General features: G+C 40.1%; 1 protein-coding gene across 1 annotated transcript in view; it reads right to left on the bottom strand.

Moving 5' to 3' along the window:
• Positions 1 to 1,895: 1,895 nt before the first annotated feature.
• The window catches only part of LOC122797020 (dynein axonemal heavy chain 5-like), a 93,443-nt gene continuing 79,487 nt past the window's right edge, over positions 1,896 to 15,851 (bottom strand). Inside the window, exon 6 of the mRNA XM_044065789.1 lies at positions 1,896 to 2,039. Within this exon, the coding sequence (XP_043921724.1) occupies positions 1,896 to 2,039 (144 nt within the window). The remainder of the gene's footprint in view (positions 2,040 to 15,851) is intronic.

The raw sequence follows: 15,851 nt of genomic DNA, 5'->3' as shown, positions 1-15,851 counted from the left end.
TATATATATATATATATATATATATATATATATATATATATACACACACACACACACACACACACATGCACATACACACAAAGCTCAAAATTGCCATTTCTCTGAATACTTCCTTTTCATTGAGGTATGGCAATCTCAGAGTTGGTTGATATATATATATATATATATATATATATATATATATATATATATATATATAATATATATAAGTTCAGGCAGTGGGTGTGCAGTGGTGCCATCATATATGCAAATGGATGGGGGTGCTCTTATTAAGCCCTAACCTTCCCCAAGCAGGCCCAGTATGCATACAGGAAGATATGCAATTAGTATAGTGCAGGACTCTCACTCATTTCTGCGAGTGATGTGAGTTTGTAGATTTGCCCACTTTGTAGAGGAAGCACATTATGCATTTCTCTCCAATTTCCTCTGGTAAACCAGTACAGTTACGGGATAGTCCGACTGGATACATGTCCATTTCCAGCAGAGGCCTGGGGAGAAAAGCTCCACATAGCAAACTTACATAGATTACACAGAAGTTAGCAAACAATTATAAAAACAAAGTGATTATATACAATGGCTTAGTAGTGTTCCCTAGTAGGGACTCACAATTCTCATGGACAGACACAATTAAAAAGTAAGAGACATCAGATTGGAAGCAGAGCTTGGTGATGTAGTTACAAGTTATGATAATTACAGAATACGCTTCAGTTTGTGTGCTCCTGGACACATAACCCACCCCCTTCCCCTGGGAGAAGCAAGCATGCTCTTTACCTTCACTCCTCTCCCATTCCCTGCCAACTTCAACAGGGGCTTGAGTCACCACTTGAATTTCAGTTGCTTGAATCACAGTCTGGGCTTTATCCTTCTACACAGCATATTGGACTAATATTTCGTATTTCAGCAACATACTGCAAACATTCAGCATTACAAATGTATGTACTGACATTTGATCACCAAGAAAGTCTGACTGCGTAAGTGTACATTTTCAGTGGTGGCTCAGGGAGAAAATCTAAAAAGTATTACAAAAACATTTTAAGAACAATAATATAACAATCTTCAAAAAATAATATGATAAAAAACAATAAGAAATCTGCAGTTTAAACAATTATACCAAATCAAACATAATGTGAAAACATTGGTTAACAACAGATACAATTTACATGATAATGGTGATAATATTTAGAGAAAGTTAGCCAGTTTAGAGAAATTAAAGGTAAGTTAGTATACTACAAACAGGAAATGCAATATGAAATGGGAAAAAAACAGGTTATGGCACACAGAGGGTCAGGAGAAAAAAAAGTGATTGAAGTAAGGAAGTGATGGAAGAAGGGGAAGTAAGAAGGTATAAGGTATGAATATGTACTTGTTCATATTTAGGGATATAGGTTCGCCATATGTTGCACAAGAACAGAGCTAGATTTTGGCTAGGAAGTCTTTCAGCATGGTTTTAAAGGACTGAAGCGATGGTATTGGACTAATGGATACAGGTAAGGAGTTCCAGGCCTTAGCAACATGGTATGAGTACAGACAATGCCCAGCAGATTTGATAGGTTTGTGGACAGAGAGGAATTTTAAGTCAGTGGATCATAATGACTGAGTGGGAACATAATTGTGTAGAGTGGTATTTAGTGCTGGACAAGCAGATGGATGCCAGATAATTTTATAGGTGGTGAGAAGCTGTGTATGCTAGCTGATGGGGTAGTTCTAACCAATATAGGCTTTTTAGTGTTATACTGTGGTGGGTTCCGAAAGGGGTATTTAGGGCATATTTAGACACTTTATTACTGCATTCTTCAAGTTTTGCTTTTTGTGATGCCTGGCGGCTAGTAAGGCTGGAGGCACCACAACTACATCCCTGGTTTTGTTTTTGCCACAGATCTAACAGGTACAGATGCTTATAAATGTAATTTGCTGCCAACACAATAGAAAACACTGTTACCAAAAGCATTTCTGAGCCCATTTTCCAGTATGCCATCATCCGATTCACTATCTGCTCTCTCACGATGAAGTGCTTCAATTTTTCTTTCATGCATTTCCTTCTGGAAGTAAATGAGGAAACTTGGTCACCATCTGTACATGAGGGCAAAGTAGTGAATTGCAATCCTTTTTATTTATCAAATTGTATCAGTCTAGATTGCTTCTCAAAAGTCTGATTCTTTTTAGACATCTGAGTACTAAACTATCATATAAACTGACATACAAAACACATTATGTACATATGCTGCTACTTAGAAACAGACAATGAAAACACCAGAAGAGAACCAGAACAGATGTAAGAATAACACTGCATATCCTTAAAAAATTACCCAGTTTGTTTTAAGATGCATTTTTTAAGTGTGACTTACATGGAACTTCTAATGCATATTTTAATATGCTAACTGGAAACAGTCTTTATGAATAGAATATGTTTACATAACACTAACATGTGAAGATTACTAGTGGAAGAAGTCTTTCACCAACCTAGTCTACATGAAATGCCTCTAACTTTAGATTCAATTTACTTATTCCTTCCATTTTTTCCTCCCTTTCCAGTCCAATCCCTTTTGCACTCTTCAACTGTGATACATTTCATTAGGTCATAAGGCTGTGCATTCCATCCATCTCTTCTCAGAGATGTGCATTTATTCACCACCACCATTCAACAAGTTTGAGCACCCATGTATTTTTCTATACTTCAACCCTACCGTGTGCCGAATCAATCTAATGTCATTTTTCAGGTACGGATTCCAAAACTAAACATGACACTGCATATGATATTACCATGGGCACAATGGTTATTACACTAAATTGTTCTGTAGCCCTTGGTGACCACCTGCTCCATCTGCTAGGAGTGGTTCATCCTATGGTTGACTGGATAAGTATCATGTATAGATATTCTTCCACTTCTTTCTTCCCTAGCATAACCCAGCCACCAATCCCAAGCATTTTCAAGAGTTTCTCCTCTCAAGAAGCATCAGCTTGCAATTCACATATTAATGTAGCTTCTGCAATAAGCTGTAGCATGGCCAACAGCAGTGGGAAACAGGACAGTACTAGTAAGCTTATTTTAACAGACATATACTGATACCCTGAATAGCTATCATACGTATCATTAGCAAAACGGAAAACATGTCCTAAAAAAACTTGTAACTAATGAGAAGCAAAGTGCCCTCAAGTACAACCAGTAGCCTGGACTCAAAGTTCTTACTTAAGGGTAAGTTTGGGGAAAAATAAAGTACTAGCTGAAGGCCAGCTCACTTATACTGAGGCAAAACTCCAACGATATATTACCACCAAACCATCCCATATGTTTGTTGGGAAAAGTTATATTCAAGCAAATGGCATAAGGGTTGGCATCATTATGCTTGCAGTGGCATAACAGTGTACATGTTTGTGAGTATTCCAAAGACAAATGCCTATGCTCGATAGGAAGTGGGAAGCAAAGTGTAGGATACAACCAAAAAATGATCTCCCTGTAGTGGGAATGCCATGGGGTTACATCATCCAGCGCTCCCCTATGAATGAGGAAAAAGAAGAAACTAAGGTCAGAGTGTGCATGTACAGTTAGGGAACAGAAAAGTAAAACAGTGCTAAGCGGGTCACACAACCTTCAAGGCAGCATTAAAGAAAACTAAACTTTTAAAATAAGTAATCCCCTCAATGTTTAAGGTCCGCTTGACTCAGGACACAGTCACGTTCATTTGTCATGAACAAGCTGCAGCAAAATTCCTCAAATGTGCCGGACTGTTAATGTTCCATTTTTTTTGTCAATGTTTTAAAGGATAATGCCGTTTCCAAAGCGCAGCAGCCATAATTTAAGTAAATGTGGGAAATAACAGCAGTAGTACCAAAATAATAACAAGAAGTCAAGTTACCCTGTCACTTTCTATAAAAATCACACTCGATAGCTCATTCAGTAACATAAGATTTCTTTTAAAGCATGTCAACCAATAGATGGTCCCTGCTAGACAGCCTTCCAAGCAGTTTTCTCAGAAGGCTGATACTCAAACTAGTCATTCCTTTTTTGACAGTTTTGCAAAATGACTGTCCATAAATGGAGAAACAGCTGCCTTCCTTTCCTTACTTTTATCCTCAGCACAGACAGCACTGATATATATTTTTATCCATTTATTTCTAGCACTGTCTCTACAGGCTCAGCCTTTCATTAGTTCTCCTCCTGCAACCTCTTGTTTCTCATTTATTTTTTGGTTGTGTGTAACTTTTGATGGTGTGATGTCCCTAGTGAGAGCTAAGTGATCAGGACAAGATCCAACACAAACAGACAGTAACAGCATATAACATATTCTAAGTCTCCACTGTCACCTGTACATAATGTTATGGAGCAGACATAGCGGCACATTATAAAAACACCTTATATTGCTACTGAAGACTTTGTCATTTAAGCTCTATATGCTGCAATATTCCTAGGTCACCCACTGAAATTAGCCTTGCAGCATCTGGTACCCACATTCCTCCCCTTGGATGACAGAAAAGAAAAAACATCCTGAAGCTGTTCACACCCATTAACCAGCAGCAGACAGTCCTCTGCTTTGGCAGTGCTACTGTGCCAATAGGCTAGCCACAAGGCTCACCAGTACTGAGAAGGGAGAGATAGGTCTGTTTTAAGCAAGCTGGCCAACACCTCACAGAAGTAAACCCATAAGCTCCTAGATGAAGATATTGTGCATCTAAGTGAAAAGAAGAAATAGTTATGCTGCTGAATGAGATCACTAAGGTATATTGTCATGTCAGGTACCTAAGCAACTAGCTTATTCTCCAGGCTTGCATAGAAAGAATAGTAATTCTTCTTTTGGGCAAGTACCCTGAAAGTGCACTTGTGTAAAATGTTACCATAACAGTAGATGTCCTTTCCTTCACTGTTGCAGTATTCTTCACCTAAAGGATATCCTAGAAAGGACAGCCCAATGTACAGCTAGTATACCAAAGGCTTCAGTTCGTATAGAACCCATACCTCATTTGTATGCTCCCTGTGCATGACGTAGGGCATAAAAGTAGTAAACAGATGCAGATACTCAGAACTGAAAAAGCTGCAGGAGGAACAGAATACCCACTGGGACAAAGAGGAACATGTGTATCCAAAAGAAAAAAGGTCTCCTCAGTCAGCAGGGCAACCAGAACACAGGGCAAGAATCAAGACACAGTGGGAAGGAAGGAGGAACTGAATGCTGCAATAGTGAAGACATCTTCTGTTATGGTAAGATTTTACACAACCATACTATATCCTTCCATATCACTGTTGCAGTATTCAGGGAGAGTACAAGAGCTCAATAGGAAGCCTGGGAGGACGAAGGCAGAGAAGAACCCTCCACAATCCCATGCAGGATTGCCCTGGCAAAGCCTGCCCTGGCCATGGAAATAATATCCAACTTGTAATGATTAGTGAAAGTATGAACAGAGGATCAAGTAGCATCTTTAAGGTCTCCAGACCATTGAAAAAGGCACCAGAGGAGGCAACCTCCCTAGCAGAATGTTCCCCTACAGATGATGAAAGAGATTTGCCATGAAAAGAATGACAAAAGGAAATGGTCGTAGAAATCCAGAAGGAGATGGTTTGCTTAGAAACAGCCAAACCCAAAGTCCTGGGATGAAAAACAAAAAGCTGCTCAGATATGTGAAAATCTTTAGTTTTATCTAAATAATATCTGAGCTGTCTATGCAAATCTAAGGTGTGAAGAATCTTCTCACTAGCAGCCTACAAATAAGGAAAAAAGGAAGGAAGGAAGATGAATAGACTGATTAAGAGACAACTCAATGAACACCTTGGGCAAAAAAAAAGGATTAGTATGAAAAGACACCCTGTCTCTATGGAAAACTAAAAAGGGAGGAACAGTCATGAGAGCCTGAAGTTCAGACACCCTCTTGGCTGAAGAAAGAGCCAAAAGAGAACACGTTTTCAAGTACAATGTTGTGAGGAAGCTGAAGAAGCAGGATCAAAAGGAGCCTGGGTCAATTTTCAGGTACAAAATTGAGGTCCCAATAAGGTGGAATAGGCTTCTTGGGAGGCCTGGTATGAAGGATGCTTTTTAAGGAATTGCTTGACGTCAAACCTAGAGGCCAGAGGAGGATTCAAGGGCAGACAAGCATAAACTGATGACAGGTGAGCTTTAACTGAAGGATATGCCAACCCAGCATACAACAGATAACCCAAATAAGAGATAACCAATGAAAACTCAACTGACAGAGTATCCTAATGCTAAGAATGGCACCAGACAGAAAATCTTTTCCATTTGAACATATAACATTTTCTGGTAATGGGTTTCCTGGCCTCCTACTGAATCCTGAAGTGTATCCTCAGAAAAGAGGTTCCTAAAAGGGATCAAAGCCCACAGTGTCATTTGATGAGTGGACAAGTGAGGTTATATAAGCGAGCCCTTGTCTTGTGTGAGAAGATCCACCCAATGAGGTAACCTGTAGTGAATGCTCCTGGTCAAGTGAGAAAGGGGGAACCAACGCTGTCTTGGCCAAAAGGGAGTTACCAGCAAGATTTTGAGAGAGTCCTGTCTGTTCTTGTGTAAAAATCATGGTAATAGAGGAAGGGGGGGGGGCATACAGAAACATCCCCTGCCAATGAAAAGACAGGGCATCTACTTTCAAGCCAGAGGACTTGGGACTCAGGAACAGAATAGAGGAAACTGTCTGTTAAGAGGGGAGGCAAACTCACTGATGGATAATATCCAAGAACACATATCTGTGAAGCATCCATTCATGAGCTTGTGTGCTGGACATCTTTAAGGAGTCTGCCACTAGACTGTGCTCCAAGGGAAAGCAAACTGCCTGAAGAGTCACTTGATACTGGATAGCTAGATCCCAGCGTGGAACAGCTAGTCTGTAAAGAAGATAGGACCCTGTGCCCCTGCTTGTTGACATACCACATCACTGTGGTATTGTCTGTGAAAACTTTGAGGAGCATGTGAAGAAACAGGGAATGAAAAGCTTACGTAGCCTGAAGCAGAGCCCTCATCTCCTTATTGTTGATGTGGTCTGCCCTCTGATGAGGAGGCCAGAGACTAGGAACCTTTAGGGAGCCACAGGAGGCACACCATCCCCTGTCTGAGATATCTGCAAAGAGCTCCCGAGCAGGATCTAGAGCTTAAAAAAGGAAACCTCGGGTTGGCAGAAAATTGATGAATCCACACCACTGAAGCTCAAGCTTGAAACAGGGAAGGAAAGGTACCAGGAGGTGACACTGTTGAAGCCACACCAATTCGAGGTACCACTGAAGTTTCCTCATATGTAGCCTGGCAAGATCCATGGAAATGGTGCAAGCCATGAACCCCAAGATCCTGAAAAATTCCCTGGCTGAGACAGATGCCAGAGGAAGATGGGATTGGAAAAAGGTTTTTGGAGACACAGCCTTAGGGGTAAGCAGGGATGCCAACATGGGAACTGTTGAAAGTCTGCAGCTGAGGAAAATATGATCCTGGGAAGGCATCAGAACTGATTTCTGGAGTTTTATGGTTAACCCTAGACTGTGTAATAGGCATGTACTAAACTTGAGATCCTGAAGCAGACTGCTGGAGGAAGGAGCTTGAATAAGCAGATCATCTAGATGGAGAAAAATTTGAATACCTTGAATCCAGCAAAATGGAATGACAGGAGTGATGCATCTGGAGAATACCATTAGAGCACTACAGAGGCTAAAGGGCAAAGCAGAGAACTGAAAGTACAGGAATGAGACACAGAAACATAAATATTTCCTGAAAACAGGATGGATGAGTATATGAAGGTATGAATTCTTGAGATCCACAGATACTAGAAAGGCCTGTGGAAGAAGAAGGAGGAAACAATGTCTGAAGGGATAATATCTGAAAGGAAGGACTCTTGATAAGATGTTCAACAGGGAGAGACCAAAAACTGGTCTGCATCTATCTTACTTTCGTGGGACCAAAAACATCCTGGAATAAAATCCCCTCCCTACCTTGGTGGGAGGCACAGCTTGAATGGTGCCAAAGCCAAAGAGAGTGAATAACCTCTGGGAAATGAGAGAGCTTTTCCAGAGCAGGTCAATGAATGCCTGAAAAGGAAGGTAGGGACTGCTAAACCATGAAATATCCCCTCACAGACAATGGACAGAACCCAAGAGTTTAAAGTGATTCTTAGCCAGTTTGGAAAAGACAAGGGAAGGAGGAAGCAAACCATCATATAGAACCAAGTTTGCCCTGAAAAGAAGGCTTCTGGGAGGCAAGAGTCTGAACAGACTTAGCAAGAGGGAAATGCCTAGAACCCTTCTTGCCCTTGGGAGGAGAGCGCGACTGCCTACGGACAAAGGCAGACTTGGAGAGATAGTTCCTCTGAAATTTAGGAATGGGAGAAACAAAAATATGTTTCATCTCCTGCAAGCTTTGCCCTTGTCCTGGAGGGACTTGAAAAGGTCAGAAGCATCAGATCCAAAAAGACATTATCCAAAGAAGCATGCAAAAGTTTGGCCTTAATGTCATCATGCAAAACCTGAAGACAAAGTAATAACTCCTGATAACTGAACCAAAGACAGCAGCCCTGGAAAAGGCATCAGCTGCATCATAGCTGCATTTGACTGAATGGTGGGCAACTTGAGAAGAGAAGCCCAGCACAGGAAGGGACAAATCCTTCCCCTCACAGTCATGAAGGTCAGAAACCTCCTTAAAAACCTGAGAAAGGACAGCCAAAACATACCTAGTCATATGAGTTTGGTAGTTAATGACCCTACAGGACAAAGTGGAAGCAGTGTAAACTTTCATACCCAACCTTTCCATGCCCCAACTATCCTAATCAGAAGGCAACAGCTTGGTGGAGGACAATAACCTGGATGGCTTGTCAGAAGGGACTGACACTACAGAAGGGTATTTATAAAGAAATGTGCACTCCTCAGGCACTTTACAGACCCTATCTGCCTTCTTAGGTGCAGGAGCCTGAGAGTCAGGGGCTACAAAACTTGCCAAAAATGTATCCAAAAGGGTAGCCAGAACAAGAGGAACAGCAGATGGTCTGGAAAAGACTATCTGAAGGAATTCATAATACATTTTTTGCATACCACAGACCTGAGAGCAATCCCACCTAAAATAGTCCATCATGCAGGTAAAGGCATCCCCAATGGAGAGCTTTTCCAAAGGGGAGTCTGGACTTAAAAGAGTCCTCCTCCTCCTCTGAACTGTAGTCCAAGAGGGTAGAGATTTGGGAAGAAAAAGACAGTGATTCATCCCTTGAGTCCAGATTCTCATCTGAGGAATCTAATTCCCTAGGGTGCTTGAGTGGACTGGAAGACCAAGGAGGAGCAGGAACAGAGACCCCTTGAGGTGGCTTAAGGCTATCAAAACATTAAATAAACCCTGAGTGAAACCCTGCCATTCATGTTGGGGATCCTTCACAGCTAGGGAAATATGCCTCATATTTTGTTTTATTTTATGCAATATGTCTGTTTGAAATTCCCTTGGAGGGTCAGACCCCTGACATGATTCTATAATGGTTGTAGGAATCTCCTCCCTCACTAAAAATCTAAGGAATCTCTCTTGGTCCTTCAGATATAATCAGCCGAGAATCCCCCTCAACTTCAGGCACCGTTTGAAAAGCCTCTTAGGATGTACAAGTTGGATCAATGCCGGCCTCTGACAGGGTAGCAGCAAAGGAATCTGAAGCAAGCACTGGATGGTCCTCCAGGATTTCACTCAGCATCAACTGAGGCTTCCAGGTGAGGCCTAACAGCAAGTGGATCAGGCCTAACTTTTTTTGGCCTTCTTTTTGGCAGACAGCTGGCCCTCAGGATGGGAGGATTCTGTCATATCACCCTGAGCCAACAACTTAAGACGCTGGTTCTCCAGGTTTATGGACAAAGAGGAGAGGTGACTATGTAGGGTCTCAGGCACAAATGCCTGGCAGACAGAACATAAAGAAGCCAAAAAAAAAGACACTGGATGTGACAGTCTTTATGTGGAATCTGCATCCCACATTAGACATTTTCCTTTTCTGGATGACATTAACACAACAACAATAAGAAAAGGAGGAGAAGAAAGCCCAACAGAGCATTTACCTGAAAATATAGCCTGGTAACCAGCATAGCAGAAAGACATTTCGACTGACTTTCGATAATGGCGGCAAAGAAATTCTCTGAGTACCAAAAAACCAAAACACTCCACAGAATGTAGAAATAAACTTATAACAAAAAAAAAAAAAAATCAATGGAAGGCAACTAACTCTAGGAGAGAAAAATAAAATGTAGTTTTATTCATACTGATAAAAATCTAGGAATGTTTAAATGTGGGTTTTGCACTAGCTGCAGTTACATTTGGGAAGGTCCTTCCATAATGCTGCCCCATATGGACAGAAGTATTAAAGTAGAAAGACACTTTGTAAGAGCACAGGCATAGTGTATATTGCTGTATGCTCCTGTTGCTACTCCTTTTATATAGGAATGACATCAAGGAAGTTAGTTGCTACAATAAAGGAACACTTACATGCTATAAAGAAAAGAGACAGAAATAATGCACTATTTAAGAATTCCACTGTGGCCACCGAAAGACATGCGTGAATGGGTGTGCCTTTGCTGAAGATTGGGCATAGGGCTGGCAACTTGGCATCATAAAAATCTACTGCCAATCATTAGCAGACTGGAGTTCCTCTGTGGCAACCCCTAACCGGGAAAAGCCAAAAAGACAAACAACAACTGTATGTAAGTCCTTTAAAAAGTTCTATTTTATGTCCTACAGTTAGTTCCAAAAGATTTGAGGGGAGGTAACTATAAAAACAAAATTCTTAAAAGAGAAACTTTCTACCAAGTTAAGATGCAAGCAGACAAATATCCTGGTATTAATGAAAGCATCTGTATAAAGTGTTTTTTAGAATGGCATATTTGTTAACAATGGCTGGTTTACATACAAAATTGTTATTAATTAAATGTGTTCTATTGACTGAACTGGAACTGTTAGTTGATCAGTCTAGTACTTAATTTTTTATCAGTGTATTTAAATGTGTTTTTTACTGCACTTTTTATTCTGATGAAGTCTTTGGATGAAAGAGCTTAATCTCTGTGAATAAATATGAATTATTTTACTCGTGGTGTTTCTGCTGCCTTCCAGTGAATGTTTTCTGTTATAAACTCTCTGAGTATCAGTGTCCGTATGTTACCTTTATGCCCTACATCGTGTGCGGGGAGCATACATGTGACATACGGTGTCTATAAGAGCTGAAGGTTTTGGTATACTGGCTGAACGTTGGGCTATCCTTTGCAGGAGATCCCGTAGGTGAATACTGCAACAGTGATGTGGAAGAACATCAGGAGGATAAATATGCTGAGACCTTAGGAGGCTGCCTTACCAAATCCCATATGAAACTGAAGCGAATTGGCTCTATGTTTAATAGTTTTTGAACTGAACCTTGAACAGAACTAACTGCAAGAAACATGCTGTGTGCCTAAGCAAAAAATACAATGCAAATGGAAATCTTTATGGTGAATCTGCTTTCCATATGAAAGGCAATTATTAACGTTCTTATACATGAACCACTATCATTCTCTGGTAACACTAAGAATCACACTGTGGCGTCATTGGATGACACTGCAAGAAAGAACTTAAGACAGTGCAGGCTAATGTCCTTTTTATAACAAAGACACAAAACAGGAGAAAATTTGAAAAAAAACCCAGAACCTGGAAACAGCTCCACCAGAAAATCGAAAAACAAGGCTAATTTCCAGTGAAACCTTTATTCTTGTACCTCAGCCTTTCGCCTTCTATGGAATGAATTACACATCATACAACCACCACTTTTATACATCAAGTGCTGTTGTAAAACAATTAATTATTCAATTATCCTATTTATCAATAAATAATTTATCCATGCACTTAAACAAGCCAACATCTGACAACAAGATATTTAAAACACTTTATATACATTTTAACAGTTATTTATTCATTAATTTATTTATAAAAATCCTTTTTTACAAAGTTAAATTACTATTAATATTGATTCCCCTAGGATGAAGTGTCTATAATTAATAATCATTCTGCATTTTAATCTATTAAGTTCATCCCTAAAGCTACCCCCAAATTTCAAAAATGGTTGAGCCAACATTAGCTACAGGACTATTCATATTCTGCCTTCTAATGTCTCCCAAGTGTTCCATTATTCTAACTTTCACCTTTCTCTTGGTCTATCCAATATACCATTTAACATCTTGGCAATCACATCCAATAATGTACACAACACCCTGGGAGTTACAATTAAAAACTTCCCTGGCTTTATAAAGTCTACCATTAATCTTACAACCATTTAAGTTCTGCACCCTACCACATACCGAGCAATTCCCACAAGCTCGTGTACCCACTTTATCACCTACTCTACTGATCAAACCATCCCAACTCAATAATTCCTTCAAATTATTATACCTTCCAAAGGAAAAAGTTATATGTTTGGGAAAAAGATGTCCTACAGTCACATCCCCTGAAACCATATACCAAAATTTCTTAACTATTTTATCCAAAGTGTTTGAAAATGGGGAATATTTTGTCACAAAGAACAACTTATTCTCTCTTTTATTATTATGTCTCATATTAACCTCATTTTGATTCCAATACCTATTACTAAACCCCCTATGCCTGCTCTGAATTTTGTTGCGAGCTGCCATCAAAACAGTTTCAGAATACCCATGTGCACTTAATCTCTTATAAACCTTATTCAAAAATACTTCTTTAAGCCGAACATCAGAGGTATTCGGATAAATTGTTTTAAACGCACCATATGGTAGGGATTTAATCAAATGAGGGGGATGCATGCTATCAGCTTGAAGGAAATTCTTCTCAGATGTGGGTTTTCTATAAAGATTGAATTGAATCCCATCATCCCTATCCACATATAATTCCACATCCAAAAAAGTAAAATTCAATGAATTAAGATGACAAGTAAATTTCAAACCATAAGTGGTGCCATTCATATGTTCCATAAACCTCAAAAATTCCTGTTGTTCACCTCTACAAACAAAAATCAAATCATCAATAAACCTCTTATAATAAACCACATTTCTTGAAAAATATTCATTGGGATACATGAATTGCCTTTCAAACTCTCCCATATACACCACAACATAAGCAGGGGCATAAGACGCCCCCATTGCTGAGCCTCTTTTTTGCAAGAAGAATTTATTATCCCACCTGAAGTAACTATGAGTAAGACAGAATTCCTTCACCCATTATTCTACTCATAACTTCCAACCCCCATTTGATATCAATGTTTGTGTATAAAGAACTAACATCGACTGTGGGCCAAAAGAAATCATCCTGCCATTTTGCTTACTTCAATCCAATACATAACGCACTAGTATTCTTAATGTAGGAAGGCACCTTGGCCAGATATTTCTTAAATTGATGTTCCAAAAACATACCCACATATTCCAAATATTAGCCTATCATAGAAACTATAGGTCTTCCCAGGGCATTGGTTAAGCTTACATGAATTTTGGGAATAGCATAAAACTTAGGATCCCTAGGTTCCTTAACAAAAAGTTTCTGTACATCCTTATTACCTACAGGCCAAGGCTTTTGACACTATCCCCCACTCTGGAATCATAGATAAACTTACTAAGCTGGGCATTACTCCCTATGTCACTTGATGGGTTGCCAACTGGCTTATTGACAGAACACATACTGTAAAGGTAGCAGACTCCAAATCCAGCTCCAGACAAGTGACAAGTAGTGTACCGCAGGGTTCTGTCCTGGGCCCACTCTTGTTTGGCATCTACTTCTCTAAAGTACAGGCCAACACTAAGGGACCTGGCTTACAAAGTTCACAGATGATTGCAAACTGGGAGCCATTATTGAATCCCTAAATGATGTGGATATTCTACAAAAGGGCCTTACAGAAACAGATGCCTGGTGCCAGAGCCATGGGCTCAAGCTAAAGGCCAAAAAATGTATAGCTGTCCCCTTTGGGAAAAACTACATATCTATGAGCTACCACATAGGTGGCAGTACACTAAACACCAAAAGTGTGATAAGAGACCTAGGGACACAGGTGGGCAGTGGTCTCACCTATGATAACCACATAGTCACAACAGTTAGAAAATCCTTCTATGTGGCACACCTCATCACTAAGGGCTTTTCATCCAGAAAAAAGGAGGTCATTGTCCCTCTGTACTCATCTCAAATTAGACCCATTATAGAATACAATACCCCATTTGGTATGTACCTCACAAGATGTCTGCAACAACTAGAAAGGCCACAGAAATACCTCACAAAAAGAATCAAAGTCCTAAAGCAGATGCCTTATGCTGACCGTCTAAAGAAACTCCAGCTATACTCTGTCGCATATCGCCTACTCAGAGGCGATCTCTGCCTAACATACAAGGCCATGTCGAACCCAGAGTTGTTGGACATGCTACACTTAAAGAAATCCCAATCCCTCCAAGCCACATACTCCAGGAATCTTAACCTTGTCATCATGATGAATAGAACATGCTGGAGGGATGGGTTCCTGACCCAGGGACTCCCCATGCTCTGGAATAGGCTGTCCATACATGTCAGCCAGAGCACCTCAATGGCCCCCTTCAAAAGGAACCTTGACGAACATAAGCAAAGGGTAAAATAAAAAGAGAAATAAGCTTTATTTAACAACTATAACTTGGAAAGTGCTTTCACGTCTGCTTCATCAGACCGCATGTGCAGAAAGAAATGTACCCATAATTTATAGGCAATTCAATTAACAACAAGCCAATCGTTAAGAAAAGAAGCAATCACATGCTTAAAAACTCATAAAAAATGTATATTCAAGAGGCCATTAACTATATGCACTGAATAAAAATAAATGATAAAAAAGATAGGTGGATAAAAGCATTCATTTCAGCATATACAAAAAAGTGATAGTAAACAATAAATATGCATGAAAAAATAAAACAAAGAATACTTATAAACTTAAAACGTGAATACTTCAGTCAAATCCTGTGGCCATATCAACTCCTGAGGCCACGTCCCTTAAGAATAGGTCTAAGTGGAACCTTCTCATTGAGTCCACTGTCCTGGTCTCCTCTTAACCTTATCGTCCACTTAACCTCACTGGTCTCAGTCAAATTTCTTATGTCACCACCCTGAGCACTGAGATATATCCTATCAATAACCATGAACATAAATGTATGTCTGGTGTCAGTATTCATAACATGTCTAGATAGGGCATTGGTAAGGGAAGCACAGTGTATACCATAAAGGTGTTCCCCTAATCCTATCCTTCAGAGCCCTGTCAGTTTTGCTGACATAACATGCCCAGCAAAGTGTGCAGCGAGCAAGGAAAACCACAAGTGAAGTCATACATGTGGCACTCATCTTAAAATGGAATCTTCGTCCATTGTCAGGGTACTCAAAGAACCCACTGGTGTCAATATAATTGCAGTAGTTGCAATTGCTACATGGTCTCGTACAGCCCCCCTCTTCACATGTGCGTGACCTATGTTTATCCGGAAAACTTAACAACCTCTTCAAAACCTCTTTCCTCTCTGATCCATTCAGTCTGAGTAGACAGATGGCTGGCTCACTCTGTAAAGGCATTTATAGAAAACCCTGTTTTTGGAATTCCTTATTGCACCGATGTAGTATGCACCCCCTCATGTGTTTAGAAATATAGTCAAAGGACAGGGGCTGAGAGCCTCCAGATTGAATGGATCAGAGAGAGGTTTTGAATCTGAGCTCTCCCATTTGAGAAGTAGACTCACAAATAGAAGCTATGATGAAGGTGAGGTTGATGGCATTTTAACTACTATTCCCTCCCTTAGATCCAGCATAGTCAGACCATATTATTCAGAACAGCCTATAGGCTTGAACAGTGAGTGTTCCACATCTCTCAAATTCACCCACATCTCTGTCCCTCTAACCTATACTCTGGATACTAGGATGACAATGGAC

The sequence above is a fragment of the Protopterus annectens genome, chromosome 3.part0 (genome assembly GCF_019279795.1).
Source record: "Protopterus annectens isolate FY-2018-M chromosome 3.part0, PAN1.0, whole genome shotgun sequence".
Classification (NCBI taxonomy): domain Eukaryota; kingdom Metazoa; phylum Chordata; order Ceratodontiformes; family Protopteridae; genus Protopterus; species Protopterus annectens.
The sequence above is the reverse complement of the archived record's forward strand: the minus strand, read 5'-3'. Positions and strand labels throughout refer to the sequence as shown.